This window comes from Zonotrichia albicollis, chromosome 1 (genome assembly GCF_047830755.1).
Source record: "Zonotrichia albicollis isolate bZonAlb1 chromosome 1, bZonAlb1.hap1, whole genome shotgun sequence".
NCBI lineage: Eukaryota > Metazoa > Chordata > Aves > Passeriformes > Passerellidae > Zonotrichia > Zonotrichia albicollis.
This window is the reverse complement of record NC_133819.1, coordinates 141,836,502-141,853,393: the sequence shown is the minus strand read 5'-3', so window position 1 is coordinate 141,853,393 and position 16,892 is coordinate 141,836,502. Positions and strand designations below refer to the sequence as shown.

General features: G+C 41.9%; 1 protein-coding gene across 1 annotated transcript in view; it reads left to right on the top strand.

Moving 5' to 3' along the window:
• Positions 1-16,892, top strand: part of SNTB1 (syntrophin beta 1) — a 121,610-nt gene that overhangs the window by 63,286 nt on the left and 41,432 nt on the right. Inside the window, exon 3 of the mRNA XM_005479568.4 lies at positions 8,884-9,091. Coding sequence (XP_005479625.1) covers positions 8,884-9,091 — 208 coding nt within the window. The remainder of the gene's footprint in view (positions 1-8,883; positions 9,092-16,892) is intronic.

Sequence of the window (16,892 nt, the reverse complement as noted above, 5' to 3'; positions counted from 1 at the left end):
TGTTGTGCTATTACAGTGTGCTTGGTCTGTTACAGCCTGGCCCACAAAAGGCTGTGAATTTAAAGTCATGATGAACATGTGTTTTTAACCTTAGCTTCCAACTATTTTACTGTAATGGATCCAAATCCAGCTTTTGTGTGAAGCTGGATGTCTCTTGTTGTGTTCCTGTTCTGTAACTGCTAATCTCCTTACAAAACCTGCTCTTTATGGGAAGAGATGAACAAGTAAGCAGCACCTGAGGTTTATCTACTGTTGCCTCTTTCAAGCTGACAGAACTTAGGTAATTCAGGTAAAAAGGCATTGGCTGCATCCTCTTTAGTACTCTGAGAGTAGGAGAGGGAAGAATTTGGGGTATGGACAACAGGAGTGGAGTTGTGGGGTGGGTCATGGGGAAGGCCTCCTCTTCCTCCTCGATACCCTGCATGGCTGTGACCCTTCTCAGTAGCCAGGGTCACTGCATTCAGGGCTAGGGCTGTCTCATGAGGCACTGTAACTTTGCATTTTTTCTCTCATAACAGTGTTTTGGGGGCAAGTCATTAACTGCTACAATTAATAATCCATTAACTGCTAGATTTGATAATTAATGGTTCTATAATTTGTTGTCTGTCAGTTCTCTGCCATCTACATCATCTGCTTTTTGGGCAGCCCTGCAATTGCTGGTGCATTTTGTAAGCTGCAGTCATCTATCTTGATCAGGGGAAGTTTTCTAAACCTGTAGGAGCTGGAGCTCTGAAGCTTCTAGACAGAAATAGCGATTTCTAAATTTGTTTTTCATTATGTGAAATAGTTGTTTTCTATAATTTGTGAAACTCCCCACAAGCCAAACAGTTTTAGTCTGGGTCATACCAATTTTTCTGTTAGCCACAGTTTTTTTCTCATCTTTCTTGAAAGGCCACTGAGATCAGACACTTCTGTAGGACTATCCCTCCCATAAAGATGAGCATTTTTGCCTTTTCAAGACAAATCACGAAACTAAAGTGAACTTCATTACTTTCTTTTTCATTACTAAATTCTTGTTCTGTTAAGTCATGTTAAAATAGGTTTCTAATGTCCTAAAGACTGATGTAGTCTCTGGATAATGGTTTGAGAGCTGAATTTACTGGGAGGTGCACTAGGATCTGGGGACACAGCGGAAACCCCTGAGTCTTCCTGCAGGGTGCTTCAGATACCAGTGTAGAACTGGATTGTTACAGCATGTTGTGACTGACCTTCAATCTCTGCAGGTCCTGGTGAATTTGGGACTAGGCATGTCTCATTTTCTTGAAAAAAGAGAAAAGGTTAATCTTTTCTCTTGGTGTAATGGCATGGGGCTTTCTCCCTTCCCCATCCTTCTGGGCCATACAGGTGAGCTCCTGGTGTCCTTCCCATGTCCAGCATAAATCCAACAGGAATGGGTGAACCTCTTGCAGGTGTGACTCAAAAGCAGTGTCTGTGCATGCATGCATGTATGTGATTGTAAATAAAACTTTATGGATATCTGTGTGTATGTGTTAGCTGGGCTGAACATGACCTGACAGGAATAAAATGTGTCCCTGTGAGTTGGGTGGTGAGGAAGGATGTGAGTGATGAGGAGGTGGCAGTAACTAAGGCTGGAAGAAAGCTTTCAGCTGGATATTTGATTAACAAGTTTTTAATCAAAGTCTTTATTTCCTGTGAAAATATTTAAATAATGAAAAAAACCCATCATATGCTGATGTGGTTTTGTGTTGCATTTTGGGGTTTTTTCTGCCATTGCTTCAGTTAGGGGAATTTTGAAAAAGTCAAAGAATTTGGATTTTTCCAATCAGCTTCAGCTGTAGTGGGTTGAGCTGAGAAATGGAAAAAAAGAGCAAAGGAACTGGAAAATAATCAGGTGAAGGGAAACAGAAAAAAAAGGAACTGCCTTGGGAAATGCATGGAGGGAAGAGAGGAGCACAAATTAAGAAAAAGTGATTAAAGAAGATGCCAACCAGCAAGGCAGAGCAACAAGCCCAGAGAGTGACGACTGCAGCAGAATTTACTTAACAAACACTTTTGTAAAAAAGAAAAAAACCAAAGCTCTGAGAAGGTGTAGAAAGAGAGAAGCCCCAAGAAATGTGTCACAGAATAAAGGGAAAGGAAGAGCAGTGAGAGTGCTGCAGGGAAGAGGAGAATAAATAGTTAATCCAGTTTTTATGTGCATCTGTATGTAAAGGTATATAAGTGCTGACACCCAAGCTGCTGCTAAATAATGTTGAAGAGCAATAATGTTAAAGACCCCTGAGATGTCCCAAAGAAATAATGTTGATGTGCAAGGGTTTCAGTTTCCTGCTATGCTCCCAATCCCCACAGTCCTTGTGTTATGGCTTGGAGACAATGACAACCTCAAGGCTCTTTTTCCTGCCTGGCTCTTGTCCTGTGCTCAGTGCTGGCCTTTCCTTCCCCTACCAGCCCATCTGCAGATTGGATTTCAGTCTCACAGCTCTGATCTGGCCTGATCTGCCATTGATTAAGGAGCAGGATTTTTAGCTGGTGTATTTAAAGCTGCTCTCTCTTGCACCTTGTGTAGTCAGGGGGGTGGCAGCAAATGGCAATCACAGTGTGAGCCCTGGTGCTGGGCTGCCATCAGAGGTGCCCCAGCTCAGTGTTGGTAGATCCTGAGGCTGGTCCTTAGTGCTTAGGTTGTGTGTGAATACTTTGCTATTTTAATAATACCTTCTGCCCACTTCTAGCTTGCTTTCTCCTGTATTTCTGCTGATGGAAATTCCTCTTTTACTGTAGTAAGAGTTTTGCTGAAGTTGCTACTTCTTCTCATCACTTACATACATCTTTTCCATCAGACTCTGTGTCTGTTCAATGGGAAGATGGGTCTACTGTCCCCAAAGAAGCTGGCAGTATCTCTGGGACACTGGCTCCCAGGTGGGGCCTCTTCCTACAGCTCTCAGAGGCCAGTAATTGATCCAGAAGGAATTTGTGGCTTTGTAGTCATGGTTGTTTGGCTTTGGTTTTGCTTCACTTGGCAAGTAAGCAGTGATTGTTACTGTAACATAATGAGACATTGAGACTTACCCTGCTAGATAAGGCACACCTGCCATTTCTCTCTTCCAGCAAGACTTTCTTCTGTGACAACTCATTCACAAGACAGAGCTGATCTGTCAGCAGCCCTACTAATTTTCCCTGTTTCCATATCAGTTTTCACCTACACTTGTTGATCACATCCTGTTCTTTCCCCTGGGTCCTACTACAGCATTTCCTAACAGCAAGAGTGGCATTCCTTTCACAAGACATTAATTCATCTCCAAATCCATGAACTTATGCAGCAGCCTGAGACCCTCCACCCTGTTCTCAATTTGAAGGGGTCATTTCCCACTATTACCAGCTGCAGTTATGTGCATTTTGCCAAGCCCAGATGCAGCTCCAGCTGCTGAAGGTTTGCTTTGCTGCTGCTGCCTTGAGTTTGCCTCAGGGAGCTCTGGTCAGTGTATTGAATATACCAATCACATCTTCTGTTCTTAAAATTTCAGCATCTTCTAAAGTTAAATCAAATTCCTGACATCTCTATGAAATAATGCTGTTTGTGGGTTTTTTCCCAAATAATTTACCCCAACTGCTCCTTGGAACAGCACTTTTGCCATTGTTTCATGCTGAATCTGCTGTGAAGAAGGCTGAACTCTTTCTTCCTGGATTACCAATATTCAGTACAATTACAACCAGAATATAAAATTAAAAATCAAGAGAATAAAATAGAAGAGATTTTTTTAGGCACTGTGGTGTAAAAAAAAAGTCCTGCTCCTTAATATTCATATACATTTAAAAACTATTCAGTTACTTTTGTGGTTGCTCTGGGTGGAGAAGGCAGTCTGTGATGTCTCTGCATGCAGTGGTGTGAGCAAGTCCATTGCAGAACCAAATCATTTTTTTACTTGCATGTGGCACAACTCCTCTGATATTCCTTGTATTAAAGCCCAGCTGGTGGCAAATGGAAATGAAATCAACTGTGACAGCTCATTAGTGATATATACACCCTCTGGTTGGACATCAGTCTAGCCCGGCTCCCAGGAAAGTATCTACATCGTTTTTAGCACTGTAAGCTGAAAGTCACCAAGTTACTGTTAATACAGCAAGTACTCTTCTGACAGCAAGGGGACCGAGAGCCTTTCACATAGAAAAATTCCACTTGATTACCAAGCAGTGCTTGCTTGGTAAAATTGCTTTCACTTCCATTTAGGTTCATCAAATGAAGATGCTTCTTCAGAGAGTATGCTGGGGAATTCACTGCAAGCCTAACAGTCCCTCTCTGGAATATTTTCCTTGCAGACTAAGCCCAAAGTTTCCATTGCTTAATTTTAATGTATGCTGTTCCTGGTTCATCTCCTGATGCAGCACATAGAATTCAAAAGAACCTTAACAGTTTTTCAAAATTTATTTTATAACAAAACCTACAAATTTTCAAATATAAATCAGGTTGTGTTCTTCTAAATCCCCCCTTTTCCTGGAAAGGTTCCTATGTTTGTATACTCAGAAAAACCAAAATTATTTACTGTGGTTTCATGTGCAGACAGTGATGGAGGAGAAGTGCAGAGTGAACAGTTTGGCCTTTGATTCATCTTTAAGTTTGCAAAGTCAGTGACAGACTGTTTTGTTCCTCTCTGTGCCAGTGCAAAATCAAAGTAGTGTGATGGACTTGAATAACTCTGGCTCCAGCTTATCATTAACTTCAAGGGATTTACTCCACACTTTAATCAGTTACTGAATACATAATCTGACCCAGGAAGAGTCATGAAGTGTAACTCAGTGCCTGATTTGGTCCTGAGCCAGTGCTGGTGGCAGAAGTACTTTCAAGAGTTTTGATAAAAGGTATTTCTTAGATAATGAACACTCCTACAGAAAGAAGCTTTATCAAAAGTGGAATGAGTATGGTCTACCAAACATTTGCTTTCAACTCCTTCTGATCCTCTGTGAAGTAGAAAATCTGATGAAGAGAGGAAGGGAGTTTTCCTCTTACGTGCCAGGCTACAGCATTTGGAAGCACTGGGTTTTGTGTCACCCCCGTGTTCTGCGGGTGGAGAAGGGGATGCTGGAAACACTCCTCAGCTCACTGAGGGTCTTTGAGAAGGAGAGAGAAAATTACTCTTTTATTATAAGGTTTGCCAAATGATCTCTGAGAAAATGTGATATCATTCATATGCATTGCCAAGCTGGAGAGATGCCGCGCATCTTGGCAGGCATCTAGAGCTAACATATAATTCCTTTGGGTTGGTATGGGCTTTATCAGAAACAGCTCCATATGCAGTATTTACATAACTGTGGTGGAGTGTGAGAATAAACACAGCTGTGGCATTGCCCTAAATATTTCAATTCAGTGGGGAATTAAGGGAACTTTATCACTGAACTGCAGATAAACAGAAGTCAGTAAGAGGTGGTCAGTTTAGCCAAGGAACAAATCAAAACTATAATGGCTAGACTGCTGGAAGCATTTAAGTGCCTTAGTCTTAGAGTTTACTAAGGTCACTGGTATTTTCTTCTTTTCAGAAAGTATGGAAATGCCATCAGTCAGCTGCTGTACAGAAAGCATCATCCATTTGGACTGGTGAATCAAAGCAGCGTGGGCTGAAAGGCAGAAAAGGAAAGAGTTTATAGGGATGCAGCACTTTCAGCATCTGATTGCAGTCAGAGCCCATGGGCTTCCGGGAAGATTTGAAGTTTATTTTAGTATCTCCATCCCAGTTGACTGTGGAGACAGGAGTCCTGGGTTTTTGGTGGAAATCTGCAAGCTTGATTTCCTAAGGTTTTCTAGTCCAGATCTTACAGCAATCACCAGTAGCAGAATTGAGGCAGTTGAGGATTTAGACTTTGGGGTGTGTGAGTAAAAGTTGGCTTGTGTAGCAGCTTGCTGAGGAATGATGCCTGCAGATGTATTTCTCAGAGTGGAAAAGTGCTGTGGATAAATAATAATTTAAGAATAATTTTCAGCATGGTCAAAGCAGCATCCTGTATTGAACTAAGTTTTGAGAAGTGTCAGTAGTATTGTCCAGTCATCTTTTACTCAGCTCATGGAACAAGGAAGACTTTCTGCAATTGTGGTGCATCATCATCACACTTTGGTGACTTTGGACAAGCATTCCCAAACTAGCTCCATTACAAGTCACTGAGGGATGAGTATTTTTGCAAGCAGGGCTCAGTATGTGTGTATGCATATGTATACTAGAATTTAGACTTTGGTATCACATTTGAATATGTAGATATTAGAAAGAATATGCATGGTTTAGAACCCCTTATACAGAATGTTGACAACTGTCTAAATGTTCATTGTTTTAGGGGATAGAACTCTTGTAGAAATGTTTAAATAGTACCATCAAGGAAAATACACTTTGATGAAGGCCAGAGTACTAAAATACCTGTTTGTATGTTAATCCAATTGTTTGAAGGAAGAATTTACAAACTGGAAGGAAACAACTTGCCATTTGGAAGCTCTTTCAGCTCTCAATAATTTATTTTTAAGTCAAAACCTGCTACAACTCTAACTTATAAAGAAATCACACAAGTTTTCTGCTGTTCCTTTGCAGCAGAAAAGCAGCACTTTCTTCTGAGCTTTCAGAGTCTGTGTTCAGCACTTTGTTTACTGCATGATGTGCAACGAGTTTGTAGGTGGAAGTCCCCTGTAGAAACCACAGGCTTTGTAAAGAGCATTGTTTCACACAATCTGTATGGTGTGTTAGCATTTTTCAAATGCAGCACAGTACTGCTGTGTTGTCAAAATAATTTTTGTTTTTAAAAGAAGTATTAAAATGGGAGACAGAGGACTGAAAATCCTGATTGCTGCTCCTGGCCTGTTCCCTGCCTTGTCTGGGTTCTTCACTTTTCCTTTTTTTTGTTGGTGAAATGAGGATGCTGTCACTGACCTCATTTGTGAAATACTGTGAGATCTCCTGCCAAAAACTGTTCTGTAAGTAATAAGCAACATTTCACTGATTACCACAATGTATTTTGAAAATCCAAGCCTGTCTAGCTTGTTTTTGGTGGTGGCTGCCTACAAGAACACACTCCAGCTGCAGTTCAGAGTCACAGTGGGACTCAGCAGTGGGAGAGCTGTGTTTGTGATGGAAAGACAGACTGGAGTAGGGTGGCTGTGCATTATTGTAATGATCTGTGGACACAAATGGCTAAATCCTAACCATGAAGGAGATGACTGTTTGTAGCAGTTCAGAAAAAATGGGAGTGTGATTTGGAACATGCCCGTCTTTAAATTCAGTTTTCTAGTTCGCAAGACTGCCATCATGTATCAAGGAATTTTACTTTGGTACTTGAAACTGAAAATTTGGTGCATCCTGTGGTGGCTAAATAATTAATTTTCAGATAGTGCTGAACTGCAGCAGCTTTACTGAGGAAACATGCATTACTGTTGGCTCAGTGCTTCCTGAAAAATCAAGCCACTTCTTAATCTATCCAGTGATTTAAGACCCTGAACAGTTCAACTGCTGAGTTTGGAAAATCATGACCTTTTCTATATTTAGAACAGTGTCTACGTGGAAACCTCCCCTTCTCAAAATGGACAAACATGAAACCAGGGATCCTTCCTCTCTGAGCCCCAGAGAGCTGTGCAGATCAAGTCACCCTCTGTTCTGGATTCTGCTCTGGCTTAACCAAATAATTAAAACCTCTTAATTGTTAGTTAAGCTCCAGATTGCTGGATTTTGTAATTGCACAACAAATATTTGCATTACAGTTCTGTTTTGAACTTCAACCTGAATAAATTCCACTGAACTAATTAATTTTCTGCTGCAGAAAGGAGTCATTGTGTGTCCCGGAGCCTGGGCAGGCATACACAGGACAGAAGTACATGCTTAGGCTCAGATCCCAGGTTGAATTTGGGAGGGTAACATTTGGGGCTGTCACTGTACTTTTATAATAAAAAAGCACAAATGTGACACAGAGTTGAGTGATGGGCAATGACCAGGGCTTTGTTTTGTAATTGCCACATAAAGATAAAACAGGCTGTTACTTTGTGGGTTATTTACCAGATGTTCAAGTAAAATGGCCCACAAAGCCCCATTAATAACTAATAACTTTACTAAGAACAGAGCTGAAATAGCTGAAGCTGTCTGTCAGAGCACTTTTGTTGTTGTTGTTGTTACCAAAGGTGTTGGCACGGGTCCCATTACCACAATGAACAGGATTCATTTTCCTGAAAACTGTGTTCAGTTGTACTTTTCAAACCACAGTGGAAACCACAGGATAGTCCAGTAGGAATGTTTTCTTTGAAACAGAACTAATTTCCTTCTACAGGAGTCTGAAAATCTGTGAAAGGTGCCTGCCAGCAGCAATCATATGATTGTTGTTAGCACTTTCTTGTAGCCACTGTTAGCAGGCTCTAAATGGAGCACTGAGGATGCTGGTAACTCCTGGAGAAAGCCAGTTGTGCCAGGCCTGTGTTAATGTGTAGTGGTATCACTGAAACCACAGAACAATCCTAGGAAAACCCCTCTGTTTGGGATGGGTATGATTTTCATTTATCTCTGCATGGATAAAATAAACACACTGAAAAACTCTGGTTGTGCCATGATAACCAGCTAAGGAAAGCAGCAGCTTATCCCTGGATTCTCCACAGTCACCTTCCATGCAGTCTGTGGTTCTGGGCAGTGTCCATGTCAGTGAATTTATATTCTAAACTCTATTGACATGCTGTATGAGGGGTTGCATCAGCACTGGCAAATCCCATTCTCAAGGATGTTATCATAATGCCAGTAGAGACCTGGCTTCAGTTAAGATGATCCTACTCTGTTCAGGTGTTTTAAAGGTAAGTTTTTAGTGCTAGGTCTCAATATTAGTATCCAATTTAACTCATTGCATTCACTAAATGAGGTAATAAATGTAGCTGCCTATTAGTATATGAATGAACATAATGTTTCTCCCCCATTTTTCTAGAATTATTGAAGTTCATTCACCTGATGCCAAGCACACCGTGGTGCTCAGGAGTAAGGATTCAGCTACAGCCCAGGCCTGGTTCAATGCCATCCACTCCAGTGTCAATGAGCTCATCCCCAGGGTGATTGCAGAGGTCAGAGACCAGCTGGGTAAAACAGGGATTGCTGGAAGTCGAGAGATTAGGCATCTAGGCTGGCTTGCAGAAAAGGTAATGGAAACACTCTTATTTTCATTTCTAAGCTCTCTATCTCTTATTCTCTGTTTTTGAATTCAGCCTTGCCTGGAAGTAGAGAGACTAAATGAGATTCTGGGGTTTGATTTACCTTTCCTTGAACACCTTTCTTTTCTTAACGTGCCAATTTTTGTGCTTTAAAAAATCAAGCAGAAAACTGTAATTTCCCCAGAAGTCTTTTCTTCTACATGCCAATTAACAAAGACTTTCCTGGGAGATCAAAAAGTCTCATATCAAGTTCAAGGATGGGACATGAGTCACAAAAACTGACTCCAGCCCTTGAGTTCACGGCTTTTACAGCTCCCATCATGTATATGAGTTATCACCTTTGACTCCCAGCTTGGGAAGTACTTACTTGCTCCATGGACCACCCCTCTGCTGTGCCTGGCCTCTGGAGCTGGGCATGATCTCGAGCTTCCCATAAAGGCTGGAAGATTGTTGAATTGTAAGCCTGCATTTGAGCTGAGCATCCTATCCGCCTGGGCTTGCAATTACAACTCTTGCCCATCTTTCAAAGTTTGAGTGTTAAAATGTTTCATGCCCAGAGAGAAGCTGTTGTTCCGTTCGAGAGTAGTTTGGGATCTGTTGACCTGTGGAGAGACAACCCATGAAAGCACAGGGGTGGTATCAGTGTTAGATGATCTGATTTTAAATCAGTAGTCTCAGAATTCATTTTAGGCACTGATAACTGGTGCGTGTGGATTTGCTATGGTAGCAGTGTTAGAATTGTGCCTAGAAACAATTCCCATCCATATGGAGCCTGGGCAGCCATTCAGAGCATCTCTGCCCCTCCAGCTGGGGGTGTGGAAAGATGGTCACTGTGTGCTCACTGCCCTTTCCACCTGTGCATCCTGCACAGATGTGCAAAACTGACTGTAACTGCCCTGAAAAAAAATACTGTATGTTTGATCTCTTTTTGGGATTTTGTAGATGAAAATATGGAATCCACAGGCACAGGTGCTGTATTTCTATCTAGTGCCCTTTAAAAAGGCACACCATTAATTTTTAGCAAAACATGGGTCCGTCTACACCACTTGCAGTGACACAAAGATTGCCAAGCCTTTCAGGCAGATTTTGTAGCTTTTCCTGTCCCTCCCTCCAAGCTCACTGAGTGGGGACAACAGCAAAACTCTTTGGCTTAGTGCTGTAGAAAATGTAAAAGTTTGGGGGAATAATTTGGGATTAAAACACCAAAGGATTGGTAAGTAAATTTTAGCAGTATTAAACTGTACAGCCATGGGATCTTTAATTTTGTTTTCCTTTTTGTATTTCTTACTTATAAAAAGCTGAGCATAAGGGGCCTTTCCTGTTGCAAAATGCTTTCCTCTGAAAGGGTGACTGTTCTGTAGTAGGTCATAGAGATCTTGTAAGTATAATATCCACAGATCATCTTAAGTGGACACATGGCTCCTCTTCTTACAGTTAATACACAATATCCCAATCAAATGCTTCTCTCTTTTTCCTTTTCTTTTTTTTTTTTTTCTTTCTTCTTTTCTCTTTCCCCTTATGGGCTGAAATCTTATTTTGTATTACTCAATATGGACCATTTTGAGGTCTTTCTAAATTTAGTGGTAGAATTTGTTTTGCCTTTGTTAGGGTCATGCTTGGCTCTGTGCGTGTTTCAGTGTATTTATGGTGGCTGTTACCAAGAGTTAGCCTTGAGAGATTTGCAGTGACATTGTTACTGAAAAGGCAACTTGTTTTTTTCACTAAAAACCATCCAGAAATGTGCAGTAGTAACAGAGTGATATCAAAAGTTCCCACCTTTCTCTCATGTTGGAGACCTGTTGAAAAGTAGAGAAAATCCCTACATGTGGCAAAATGTGATGTGAAATTCTCTTTATTATTGCTGGACTGTGGGCTGTACAGCCTGGATGAGAGAGATAACCTGCATATACTGTGTATATGCCAGCTGTTTGTGCATTGATTCAGAGGAGGTGGTCAAGGCAGCTGTGGGATGTGCAGACCAGAGGTGCTCCTTGTGAAAAAACTTGGGTTTCTTAGTGGGAAGAGATTGAATCCTGCAGTGATTTGAGGAAGTCCCTGTGAATACCAGTGTGGTTCTTTGACTCTGCCTGGATGCCAGGTGCCCACCAAAGCTGCTGTATCACTCTCCCTCTTCAGCTGGACACGAGAGAGAAAACAAAAGGCTTGTGACTTGAGATAAGGGTAGGGAAATATAATTCACCAAATACCATCATGGGCTAAACAGACTGAACTTTGGGAAAAATTAATTGAGTTTTGTTGTAATCTTCGCTGCAGCGTTGTTCTCGCCTCTCTGCTGGGGCTCTTCTCCATTCTCTGCAGCACAGTTCTTTCTTTCTTCTCAGGGGCTCCTCTTGGGCTCTCAACCCACCCCTATTTATTTCAGTTATCTTCACGAGCTACAGCTGCTGCCCAACTAAGGACCCTGCAGCTGCAGCTCGTTTGGAGCAACTCGGACCCACACAGATCCCACAATACAACATATATTCAGGCCCCCACATAGTTTATTACCAAAAAACCAGAGTAAGGTAATGAGAAAATAAAACCAAATCTTAAAAAACCCTTTCCCCTGCCCCTCCCTTCTTCCCTTGTGGTTTTCTCTGCCTTTCTCCCCTCCCTGTGGCACAAGTGGACCAGAAGGGGGTTGTGTCAGTTCATCACATCTTGTCTCTGCTGCTCATTCCTCCTCAGGGGAGGACTCCTCACTCTGCTCCGCTGTTCCAGGGTGGGGTTCCTCCCACAGGAGCCAGTCCTCCAGGAACTTCTCCAACATGAGTCCTTCCCACGGGAGCAGTTCCTCACAAGCTGCTCCATGGGGGTCCCCAGCAGCATCACAGGTCCTGCCTGCTCCAGGGGGGGCTCCTCTCTCCACAGGGCCACCAGTCCAGCATGGGCTTCCCACTGGGTCACAAAAGCATCTTAGACTGTAACTTTGGAGACAGCTTTTATTATGTTACTTACATAGCAAATCCTTAAAGTGAATTCTCAGCAAATTGGGAAGACTGTGAGCTGAATTCCTCTGCTTGTTTGGGAAATGCAAAATGTAATCCCATGGAAATTTCACTGTAATTTGCTGTGATTACTCTGAGCTTCAATTAAGCTATTTCCTGGTTTGATATTTTTGATATGACTCTGCTCTAAACTTAGCTCTAAACTTCAACTTACATGACATTACAAAAATAGATTCATTAGGGGAGCCTCCCTCAGGTGGGTAACATTAAAATAAATAGTAGGTTATCTAAGATACTAAGCCATTGCATGCTAACAGGATTCTATCACCTTAACTGAACTTCCCTGTGAGGAAAGCACTAAACTTGTGGTTTTTAACCTGAAACTTCCATTTTGCAATTCCACCTTCAGGTTGCTGGTGGGCAGTGAGGGTCGGTCTGCTGGTAAATAGAGAGCTCTGCATCACTTTAAGAAAGCAAATGTTCTCTGTGGCCTTCTTACAGGCAAGGAGAAAAACAGCCAGAAGCAATCATTAGAGATGCCATCTTCCCTCTGTTATTGAGGAAGTAGCCTTGTCCTGACCTTGGCCTTATGAGGAAGGTTTCTAAAGCTGACCAAGGATTAGGGAGTTGTATTAGTCACCAGTGTCTAAAACTTCTCTGTAGCTAAGATAAATACCAAGTGCTGGTTTGTGATGTGGTGTGTGCACTCCTCATCACTTTGTGTTTCCTGTATTTGTCTTTTCCCTTCAGTAAGACCTGTGCATTTAACAGCCATGCAAAGTATGAGAGAATAGTTACATGTGGGTTTTAATCTTTCCTCGTCTTGTCTTTTTATAATGTTCCCTGTAAAGATACTTTTAGCAACCAAATAAAAATAAAGAAGTTAGTAATGTCATCTAAATCGAGGAGCTTTTCCAAATTTGTATTGTTTCTGCTCCTCCAGAAACACTTTCAATCCTTGCAAAAATGTCTTCCTCACCTTTCCTCCCCCCCTCTTTTTAATACCTCTGCACATCTCATGACTTACAGAGGAGCTGAAACAGGCATGGTTGCTCTTCTCCTTACACTTACCCATCTACCACTGAGTTTCTTCATGAGGAGCAAATTCTGCTCTGAACTGAGGAGCTGAAACACTGAGGAAATGGTGGTTTATTTTATCAGTCTGTAACATTTGCTGCAATAGAAAAAAAATATTGTTGGCAAAAGCTTTATCTAAATTTATTTTCTTCTTCAATGCAAACACAAAAAGGTGTTCTGGCACAAGGGGTTTTGTGAAGGTAGCTTTTGCCAATTCAGCAGTCAGCACACAAGCAAAAGCATGACTGGCTTCAGGGGCAGCTGGAACTGCAGCCAGGCACCAGCATCAAGCTGGGTCAGTTAAGAAAAACCCCAAACTAAATAAAACCCTGAGCTGTGCATCTCTCTCTGTCCTCACTGTGCCAGTGCTGCTTTTCATGTAGGCTTGGAAAAGAGAAAAAGCACTTCTGCAGCCAGAGACTGTTCTCCTTTCCGGATGTCAAATGTCTTACAGGCAGTGGACTTCTTAAAATTATCTGAAAGCTCCTTTGAGAAACTTAAAAATAGGAATTCCTGCAAGTTGCCTTTTAGAATGTTAATTTTGGAAGCTGCAGAAAAAGTGACCTTATGGTCTTTTCTCACTAGATCTTAACCCCAGCACTTGGTTCCTGTTCATGTGGCTCTGCCTGTGCAGGGGGAGGGTGTTGCTGCTTCCCCAAATCTGGTGTGGGTTTCAGAGGGGAGAAAAGACCTGAGGGGAAATAGCCAAAGCAGCATGGTGAACCAGAGTTGTTTTGCAGCTCCTGACACTATCTCTGAAATGAAAAGTGTGTTAATATATTACAGGCTGTTCGGTCTCCTCAAACCTTAGATAACCATATCATTGTGTTAGTGCTGGAGTGCAAGGCTTGTCACAGCAGAGTGATCTTCAGTATCGAGCTGTATATTGCAGTATTACATTTATCTCCCTGCTCTCACTCTAATTCACAGGAGCTAGTGATAACAGGAAAATTGTGAGATGTGCAAGCTGTCCAAACAAGATTTAGGCAGATGACATGAGTGTGTATTTGAGGTTATTTTTCTTCCCCAGTATGAAATGAAAATGTTACCATTTCCTTAGGAAGCGTGTTCACAGGTTAGCAAAATAAGTAGACAGCAACAGAACTATGTTGTTATTCTCTCACAGAAAAATGAGTTTTCAAAGAAATGGAGATCTTTAGTTAAAAAATTTTATATAATTTCCAAATTGTCAAAGTGAACTTAGGATGTCTTTGCATGAGAAATCCACCAGCCCACCACAAAGTTAGAACATTTTGCCATTATTTAACATTATATGTTCAATGTTATCTGATTTTATTCATATGTATCTGACTTTTAACCACCTTCCTATGAAGCACAGCATCTGCTAGGCAGCATTTTAAAAAATGTGGCATGGCTGTGTCTGTGGCTGCAGCTGCCACTGTTCCCCTTGGCACTCCCAGCTCTTCCATCATGGTGGTGGCAGTTCTGGTAGAAAAGTCATTACTTTTGGAGGGACACCATTAATTTTCTGCAGGCTTTGTGACAGAGGCAAATCCCAGTGCAAGACAAGTAATGAGAACCTGTGGCAAGGAGGAGGGGATTGGGAAGCTGCTGCTTCATTAGGCAGTGTGTCCCTGTTTCTCTGGGGTGGCTGCCTCATCAGGCTGCACAGTCTCAACCAGCAGCATTTTCAGAAATAAAATCCAGGTTATACTAATCCCCAGGTCTCTCTTCTGTGCCTGGAATGTACCTGTGCATGTTTAAGCTGACCCTACAGCAAGCTTTGGGTTGTACTGTGTATTAAGTCAGTACAAATAAATATATGATTTAATCAGATAAATAAACTGAAAAATGGTTGTTTGCTAAAAATACTGTTACTGTTACTGAAATGCCTAACTTTTTAGTTAGGGATTTACAGACAAGTTTGGAAATACTACCCACCTATAGGAAGAAGAGCAAGGCAACCTGGTCCTGGTCTCCTGTTTTTTGTAGTTAAGGAAGGATGTAATTTCTCATATCGATAATATATATCTGGTCATAATCTTAAAATTGACCTGACCTTTTAGAGATTACACATACCTCAAATGGAAAACCTTCTCTGTGTCCTAAATTAGAAATTGCACTTTTAAGTACCAACTAATGACTTGCTGTGGAGCACTTATATCCAAATGAAGAATTCTGGTTTTACCCTGTGTCACTTAACCTTGCAGCTTATTAATTCCGGAACTTATTTGTTTGCTTTGTAAAACAGCAGAACAGAGTTCTTAATTACATTAACAGTCTTCATTATCTGGGGTAACGATCAGCCTGTTCTTAGGAAAGACGTAAACCTGAAATAGCATGAAGAGTAATTTCCTCTCCAAGCTTCAGTGAGGTTCCTCCACAGGCCATTTTTACCAGCAGTGACTTCGTTCTCTCCTTGCTTTTAGTGCATTCAGTTAATGGCTGTAGTAAGGAAAACTCAGGCTGAAAACAGCCTTTTCATTCACTGTACTATTTTAAAGGCTTTGCCTTTATCTGTAACACCCAGGGTATTTCTTCCCAGATGAGAAAATAATAAAATTAGGTGAAGTGCTCATTGCAAGGGGACTGGAAAGAAGAATAGGTATAAGTAAATAATGAAAAATTATAGGAATATGTTGCTAAATGCATGAAGGACCTGAAATCAAAAGTCTGTATTTCTGCAGTACAGTTGGTTGTTGTAGTGAAGGAAAACCCCTCAGATAATTACAGAGCACAGTTAAATAGTGAATGAGCACTGTTGTTCCTGTGGTAGCCTTCAGGTATTAAATTATTCTTGCAGAAGTTGAGCTGCAGTGTGAACTGGGCCCTGCATATCCCCTTGCCCTTCCCATGAGGGCTGGATTAGTTCTGGTCAGATCCCAGCAGAGGTAATCACATCCTTCCTGCTCTCCCTCTGCCTCAGCTTTGATCTGACTGTCCTTGCAGATGAGTTAGCTTTCTCCATAAAATACAGCATATGTCTGTCCGTGTTCCTATGAACCCCAGGAATGATGAGAAAGTTCCTTTTTCTAATCATTCCTCTCCACAGAGTTTAATTAACTTCTCCCTCCCTGCGTCAGGAAGAATTCTGAGCCTGAGGTGTGGCTGCTGCTCTGTCAGCTCTGCCTGCACAGGGGGACAGCAGCCCCAGGCAGGATCCACACGGCTCTGCTGGGACAGGGAACTCTGCACATCTCTGCTCAGCAAACCAGGTCGGGCTTGACAGGGGAAATGCTGGGCTCTAGCTTGAAAGGAGGGAGAGGATGGAAAAGGAAATGGGGGGTTCAGTGCCTGCCTGAGGTGTGGGAGCTGTTTCTCTTGGATTCTCCAACAGAACAGGGTGGTAGCTGTGGTACCACATCCTAGTGTGGTCTGGAGCACATCCTGATGTGGTTCTGAGCACTGGCTTCTTGCACAGTGTGTCTGCCACGGCATGAATACTTAACTCTTTGTTCTAGATAACCCAAACTGAAACTGCTGTTTGGCTAGGTTGGGTTTTGCTAGACAAGGAGCTCTAGATTTTGGTGGTTGAGGTATTTTCTTCCTAAATTTTGCTACATTTTCAGGTTATTGGGCCTTTCCATCTTTTGCTTTGGCAGCTGTTGTTGATCTGTCCAAAAGGATCCAGCTCCCCTTGAGCATGTGCTGGGTCATCTCACCTTTTGGGGCTGTACAGGTTTGAAAGTCTCTGTTTGAACATATTCACAGTACAGTTCATTTGAAAAAAAAAACAAAACAGCAAATATACAGGTGTGATGTGAAGGAAGGCTTTGATCCCCTTTATTCAGAAGCTGGGGAAA